The sequence below is a fragment of the Emydura macquarii genome, unplaced genomic scaffold (assembly GCF_026122565.2).
Source record: "Emydura macquarii macquarii isolate MOO-44397 ecotype Brisbane River unplaced genomic scaffold, CSIRO-AGI_Emac_v2 contig_3316, whole genome shotgun sequence".
NCBI lineage: Eukaryota > Metazoa > Chordata > Testudines > Chelidae > Emydura > Emydura macquarii.
Window position 1 is genome coordinate 74217 of NW_027133453.1, and position 8107 is coordinate 82323.

At 42.7% G+C, this 8107-nt stretch overlaps 1 protein-coding gene across 1 annotated transcript; it reads left to right on the forward strand.

Moving 5' to 3' along the window:
• The first annotated feature begins 3413 nt into the window (after positions 1-3413).
• On the forward strand, positions 3414-7014 carry LOC137143321 (olfactory receptor 5I1-like). The gene is made up of 2 exons (XM_067533059.1): positions 3414-4322; positions 6988-7014. The coding sequence occupies exons 1-2, from the start codon at positions 3414-3416 to the stop codon at positions 7012-7014; spliced, it is 936 nt and encodes a 311-aa protein (XP_067389160.1).
• Positions 7015-8107: the final 1093 nt, after the last annotated feature.

Sequence of the window (8107 nt, forward strand, 5' to 3'; positions counted from 1 at the left end):
CATCTGGTCTTCTGCCCTTTATGCTTCTCATTTCTGAGAAGTCAGTGAAGCTGCACCCATTCACCCCAGCAAAGAATTTGCCCCTGTGTGCCTTAATTCTTAACACATTAAGAACAAAGGGCCTGATTCTCATTTCCACTGCAGCTGGCATAAAGTGTGTACCAGGTGGCATAAAGTGGCCTTAGTAGATATAAGAATCAGCCACAAAATTTTCAGCAGTGGCTAATAATATGTAGAACCACAACCATTGATTAAGAACAAGAACAGGACCTAGAATTGCACCACTTAAAGGGTCCTGAGCTTGCATGGTGCAGAGCACGTCCCTAATTCTGTGCAATCAGGCTTGGCACAGTTCGCTTTTTAAAATAATTTTGATAATATCAAAGTTTGTTTTTTAAAATGTTCTATATTTATTAAATTGTTCATAGGTGTGGAAATTATGGGGGGCGGTGGGTCAGGCAATGGGAGAGTCGTAGGTTAGTCCTGCTTTGAGCAGGGAGTTGGACTAGATGAGCTCCTGAGATCCCTTCCAACTCTAATATTCTATGATTCTATAATAATTATTTAATGACAGTAGTCGTTGAGATTCAAACAATTAAAGCTTTATAACATTAAAACAGAAATTGTCAGCATCATCTGTCAAAATATACAAAGTAAATAGCCTTAAATAAAGTTCTCAAGCAGTATTTTTCTTCCTTTGCCTATCTGTAAATTTCAATTATTTTCAAAGGAAATATTTTTCATTAATCTGTTAGTGTATATGGGTAAATTGACGTGTATTGACAGTTACCAATAAAATCGAATCCTTCCAAGCGTATGTAAAATGTATCAAATTGCATCATGCAAGTTGCATCACTTTTCTGATCTCTGTAGCATGACATCTTCCGGTTGGCAGAGATGAATAGGACTACTGAGTAACCTTGCAGATGTCTCAGTTTCTGCATACCACGAAACATAACAAGACAAAATTCACAACATGTATGCTTGCAGCTGCGCATAGATAACAGTGATGGAAACAACAAGTTATCCTTGAACCTCTGGGAGTACGTCAGGGAGTAGTTAAGGGTGAAATCCCAATGTAGGTAATTAATATATGTAATAATGAGTAGAGAGGTAATTAGGTGAAAGTTGTTTATGGAAGGGTATAAGAAGTCACTACTTAGACAAAGGGGCACTCCATTAACACCTGACTCTGCAGCAGGTGCTGCCAGTCGGACCAGAGGCTACTGACACCCTGTCAGAGCCCCTGAAGAAAGCTGCTCCTGTATACAGCCTTCTGAGTGACTGCTTAGCTCTCCAGGCTTAGTGAGTATGCTATATTGTAGTTAATTTTAGGTTTTGTATTCAACTAGTATATCTATAGAAAACCTTGCACATTAAACCTTATTGATCTGTAAATCGGGTGTACCGTGTCTGACTGATATTCACACTGATCACAAAATGTCCAGTATCAACAACTATCTGTGCTGTCTTTGGGACAGTTTAATTTAGTTTGTTGCTTTTTATGCCTGTCCTGTGCCCAGAGAATTATGGTAATCGGTGGATTAAAAAAATCATTTAAAAAGTTGAAAATAAAAACCACAAACAACATTGATGGCAGTTTCAGTGCTTGCATTGTGTACCCCTGAGATCAGGTGCTCTCTTATATTTCAGGGATTATGTCCCAAATGCCCTGAAGTGCTACATATACATATATATATAACCTCCTTCCTAACAGCAGCAGCTTCTGGAGTCAAGGAAGGAATGCTGATCTCAGCCACAGGTATGTTTGAGGATACTGCGGTTTGTACAGAAAACTGAAGCAATGTTATTTTTTGGATACTCAGCTTTCTGTATTAACAGCCTGGATGATGTATCCACCAACTGGTTACCAAACATTAGGGCACCATTAGCTGAGTCCCCTAAAAGGAAGTAGGATTTACTCTATCTGAACATGACATTCACACAACTGAAGTCTAAATTGGGACCTTTTAGGGTAGAAAAGTAACAGCTGTTTCAAGTGACTAAAGAGGATATTTCCAATCCCATTTTGTCCTAACTAAAATAGATGAGATCAGTGTGTCTCAGCTATCTATCTATCAACAGTAGGTGGGATTTTCAAAAGCATCTCGGTGATTTAGGCGCACAAGCGGCATTGAAAGTCACCTAACATTTTTTAAAACCCTATTCACTATCATGTTTTTAACACTATCCCCATCCCTATGGTATATGAACTAGCAACTAGCATTAGGGTACTTGGATACCACCTCCAACAAACATGAGCACCAGAGTTGATGTCACCAATAACAGGAGCTTGCACTAGAGAGATTTTCTTTATTAAGTATTATTATTATTTATGAATTAGGGGGAAAGCAGCTATGCTTATGCAATGTTAATGGTATCAATATAAAAAGTCGATAACTGAAAAAGTTACAGTTATCCTAGCAACAACATGATCATAGTGTACATACATCATATTTTTTTATCACTAATCAGACTGGTAAATGTAGGCTTAATGTAGATATGTGTGTGTGAAACAGAGAGAGAGATGAGTCTGATTCCCAGCTGTAATTACGTCAGTTTTACATCATTGTAATTTCACTGCAATCAATGGACTACTACCTGGAGTGATGAACAGTGATGAATAGAGCCCACTATGTGCAATATGGGAGAAATTAATGTTACTATAGGAACCCTACTTTTCCCATGTCCTGACTTTGATACATAGCACTTTGTAAAGCTAGTATTGCATTCACATAGTTTTTTGCCTTTGGTTCCTTTTTTCTTAAAAGATCAAGGTTGGAGAGGGGGGAAAGGAATAGGTTGCACTTGAGAACATTTACTAATCCCAATTAGCTTTTAAGGATAAGACCTTCCTGGGATGAATGGGACTAGAGAGGAGCCAATCTGCATCTTGGTTGCTATGACTGTTAGGCTGGAGAGAGGTTGCGAAGCTGATTTAACAGATGCACCACACACCAGCTGTGACTGTGATGACTGTATCATGATAATGGGAAAATATTAACCTAGAGCCATCTCCTTAGCCAGTGTAAATTAGCACTGCTCCATTGGCTTCAGTGTTGCTATACAGGTTTGCACCAGCTGAGTATCTCAACCCTTTATCTTTATAATGGGAAAGAAAGAAATCTAGGACCAGATGCTCAGTTAGCAAAAACTGACCTAGCAACATTGACTTCAGTGGCGTTACACCGATTTATACCAGCAGAAGATCTGGCACAGCTAGCTTCTTTTAGATGGAAGTAATTAATTGGGAATTTGGTAAAATCTTTCCAGGCACTAGTGTCTCTTCTCATTGATGCTGGAGGGTTTTGCTGCAGCCGTGTCTTCAGTGCATTTACCCAGATTCCCATGTTTGCCCAGCCCCCCACAGCCCAGCTTTTCTCTACCTACAGCAGAGGACACGTTGCTAGGAGATGCCTTCAGCCAATGGCACCACAGTGACAGAATTCATTCTCCTGGGATTCCCCAGCCGCCCGTCGATCCAGGTTGTCCTCTTTCTAGCATTCATGGCACTGTACAGTATGATTGTGACAGAGAATGTTGGGTTGATGGTGCTGATCAAGTGTAATGCCCACCTTCATACCCCCATGTACTTCTTCCTCAATAACTTGTCCTTCGTTGATCTCTGCTATCCCTCCATGGTTGTCCCTAAGATGCTGGCAAACTTCCTGTCAGAGAACAAGACCATTTCATACGCTGACTGTGGGCTGCAGTTTTATTTTTTCTGCACCTTTGCTGATACAGAGTCTTTCATCCTGGCCACCATGGCTTACGATCGATACGTGGCCATCTGTAACCCACTGCTGTATACGGTCATCATGTCTCCCAGGGTCTGCGTCCTGCTGGTGGTTCTGTCCTACATAGGGGGCACACTGAGCGCACTGGTACACACGTGCTTTGCCTTCAGATTGTCCTTTTGTGGCCCCAACGTCATCAATCACTTCTTCTGTGACCTCCCTCTCCTCCTCAAGCTCTCGTGCTCTGACACCTCCCTCAATGAGCTCCTGCTCAACACCTATGGCAGCTCCATGGAAATCATCTCTGTTACTATTATCCTCATCTCCTACATTTTAGTTGTCATCTCTGTCCTGAGGATCCGCTCCACAGCAGCCAGACGCAAAACCTTCTCCACCTGCGCCTCCCACCTGAAATCCGTCATCATCTACGAAGGGACTTTGCTGTTCACCTACTCCCGACCCAGCTCCTGGTACACACCCAATTCAGACAAGTATATCTCTGTCTTCTACTCCATAGTGATCCCCATACTGAACCCCCTGATCTATAGTCTGAGGAACAAGGATGTGAAAGATGTTCTGAGGAGAGCTATAGACACCAAAGTCCTTGCTCAGTGAGTCTCTTGATTAACGTGGTAAAGAGTCACCAGTGAGGCAGTGCAGAACAAAAAGGGGATTGGCTGAGCCAGTGAGATATAATTTCCTATAGCAACAGACATGAGCACATAACAGATGTAAGGGATAATGGGAGATGCATGTGTTTTGTCTGGGTATTAAATTTGACCTGATGTATATTTATTTAAAGATGTAGGGTCACAGAATCACTGATTTTTGGGGGATTGGAAATGATGAATTAATTGCTGAGCAATGGGGCAGAGCAAGGATTTTAAGGAAGACAGTTTTGAAGAAAGGGGATGGCTCAAGGTTTCGAGGCTGAAACATGGTGCCTATTCCCTTTACATCACTAATTCCAATGCAGGGATGAGGGGATTGGAAAGCAGGATTTTCTAATCCAAGTCAAGGTCCATGAGCATAGACAGATGATGGGATTTGCAAAGGGATACAATTGTTTTCAGCTCTAGATCACAGATCTATGTTTTCACATTTTTAAAAGGCCATCCTGTTAAATGGATGAAACCAATATGCCATATAAGAAAACAGCACGACAGAGAAAGACAATGACATTATCTCTGATTCAGAGCAGACGCCAAGGTCCATTTTAACTGCCTACACCTCTTTCCAGAGCTTTTTAATTTCTCTAGAAAATGGGAGAGAATATGAGAAAGACAAGTGTTTGTTTGCATGTGATTCTATTATAAAATGTTATGACTGCTCCTGGGAGAACTGAAACAAGGAAATGAAACATGTTTTGGCAATAAATAAATGAGTGGCGACATCTACCGTTTGTGGTGGATTTGAATAAAGTAATAAAGAATGGTGGTGGAAAGGAAATGGTGTTCATCCGGTTTATGTAAACGTTTCACTACATGTAGGCAACAGTCCTCTGTCCTCAGAAAAGTCATCGAATAATAGAAATTACAGAGAGAAATTCTTTCTGTATGTTGAGTCCTGCAAACAGAAACATTGTGTTGAAGTCCATATTTCTGTGCCCTAATGAAGAAGTTGGCTGAAGTCTGGATGCAGTTGTGATCACTAGAAATGCCTGCTTTTATATATAGGATAAAAATACTAACTGGTATTTTTGAGTTTCTTAGTGCCTACAGAACTGGATTGGGGCTCAGGAAACCTGGTTCAGTTTCCAAATCTGCTACTGCCTTACTGGATGACCTTGGGCAAGTCATTGTGATGCTCTGTGCCTCAGTTTCTCCACATGGGGATAATGCCTTCCTTGTAAAGCATTGTGAGATCTCTGGTTGAAAAGTGCTATATACGAGCTAGGTGTTTATTATTATTTATTAAGAATGTAATAAGAAAGAATGTTAAAACAAAAGAATAAAGATGCAAAATGGCCTGTTTGTCTTGATTCATTTTCGTGCACTGGAACATATAACACTAGACAGACATTTTGAACTCTTGGTTTCTTAAAGCGAGGCACCTAAATCCATATTTAGGCACTCATGTGAAAATGGCCTGGTTTTCAAAGATCTGAGCACTGTTGTGATAATTGGGCCTTCAAAATTTACTGTAATTGCGAGTTCAACTGTAAAAATTGAGTAAAAGTTCATAAAATGTCATAATAACCTATAACAACAAATGTTGATGGGAAAAGATGCAAAAGAGAGACAGACTCTGCATCTGGGGGCGGAGCCTCCCACCTTGGGTCCACTGACTTGAGTTTAGCATGAGCGCTCTAAAAATAGCTGTATAGACATTGCTTTGACATTGTAGTTCAGGCTTTCAAGCCTGGAGGGGGCAGGGAGGGAGCATTTGAGAGCATGATTGGCAGCCCATGCAACAGGTCAAAGCTATGTCTACACGGCTAATTTTAGCATGCTTGCACAAGCGCCACTCACACAAGTCTATTGACCTGGGCTGGGAGTATAGCTCCCAGACGCAATGTAGAGATACCCACAGACTGACTTAATCTAAACAAAAAGACCTGCTTGATATAATTCAAGCGCTGTATTAAGAGCATGCCTGATAAAAAGAGAAGTGTGGGACCAGAGATCAGTGAACCAAAATTGGTGTGTCAAAAATTAGGCCTAACTGATGGACAAAACAATGGGAGGATGGGCTATTCCGCCCACAACTCCCATTTGGAGTCCTCAGAAAGAGACTATGGGCAGCAGCAAAGAAAAGGGGAACACTGGCTGGCTAAAAGATGAGAGAGAATGAGTTTCACCCTCATGGCTGCAATACCCATCATCTCCTGGGATTCCAGACCATGTACATCCGAATCCTGAGAGATGTCGTAACCTGACTGGGCCAAAGAGAGGGACCCAGGTGACATCACCACCTCCACCAGCTCTTGCTAAATCTCAAATGCTACCTGGGATGTGAATCTGTCTCCCCACCAAATGTATCCTTTTCCTTCCTTACCTTGTTTAGCATCTCTCTCCTTTTCCTTCTCATAAGAGGCTAGTTTATGAGAGGCTAGCTTAGAGAGGCAGAGCCAATCTACCCCAGGGGCAGCTCAGGAAGGGGTTATACCTCGGGAAGATCAGCCAGGTCCGTGTGTGCCAGGCCTGCTCCATGGGCTGGTGCATAGGTGGGGAGGGGCAATAGTTCTGCCTCTTCCTTCCTAGGGTGATTTGTGCCCCTCAGCCCCAAGTGCATCCCTTGCACTTTCCAGATCACACAGAAGGTGACTGTAACTTAGCTAGATCACATCTATGATCTGGAGCCTTCACAATAGCCTTGGTATAAGACAGGAAACCCCTGATTTCTCCCCGTGCTTCTTAAAGTGCTTGATTTATTTCTTTACAAGGGTTCAGAGGGGGGGTTCATAGCCCCATGCACTAAAATATCATCTGCAAAGAAAGAAAAAACATGTCATTTACTTCCAACTGTCTTCCTTCAGCGAAGATGTCCTGCCTCCTTAGGGCTGGTCCGGACACAGACAATTCTAACACCTTTCCTCACATGGAACACTTTGTCCACTTCTGGTCCCAATGAATCTAATAAGACTCTCCTCGAGTAAAGTTATACCCTCCCTGAGTAAGAGTATCAGAAACCGTCCCTTTAAAACTAAGGTCACTGGCCAAGCAGAAAGCAGTAGTGAAAGTATGAGTAATGGTTGCTGCTTATAATTTTTAGGATGAAGTTTTAAATGAGGCCTTGAGGGTCAGATACATGAAGGGGACTTCAGCATCTTAGCCCAAATTTCAGATGCTCAAAAAACGCCACTCAGCATCTGCCTAGCCCTGTGGGTGCCTAACTCCCACAGCACCTGTGTTTCCACCAGTAAAGCACTCCTAGACACCGAGAATTGTGCCACAAGCACAGCAGCCTTAACCCTCAGACAGCTGAGCAGCTCAGGGCTTAGCCCTGCCTCTCACACCTGCAGGGTCTTATCAACTAGGCCTTGTCAAGGACTGCACGTAGGATCGGGGCTTGCATGGAAAGCCACAGTGACAAGAGAAGAAGGCTCTGCTCTCCTTTTACCCAGGGGTCGGAGCGCTCACCCAGGAGCTGTGGGACCTAGGTTCAAATCTCCACCATACCTGAGAGTCACATGGATTTGAACTCAGATCTCCTAAGAGGCAGGTGAGTGTCCTAAACGCTAGGCTACGGGATACTCTCTGAGGGGGCTCTTTCACCCTGAGCTGTTCCGCTTGGATAACTACTTAAAAATTCATTGTAGCAGGCACTTGAAGTTGGGTCTCCCACATGCCACGTGAGGGCTCTAACCACTGGGCTGTTGAGTAAAGATGGAAATGGCCTTCACCCCATGTCTTCTCATGCCTATCTCC

Bases quoted from the DNA above. Each gene is read 5' to 3' on its own strand.
- LOC137143321 (XM_067533059.1), top strand. From the start codon at position 3,414: ATGCCTTCAGCCAATGGCACCACAGTGACAGAATTCATTCTCCTGGGA. The intron at 4,323-6,987 runs GCTATAGACACC...TGCACTTTCCAG, and splicing joins TGAAAGATGTTCTGAGGAGA to ATCACACAGAAGGTGACTGT.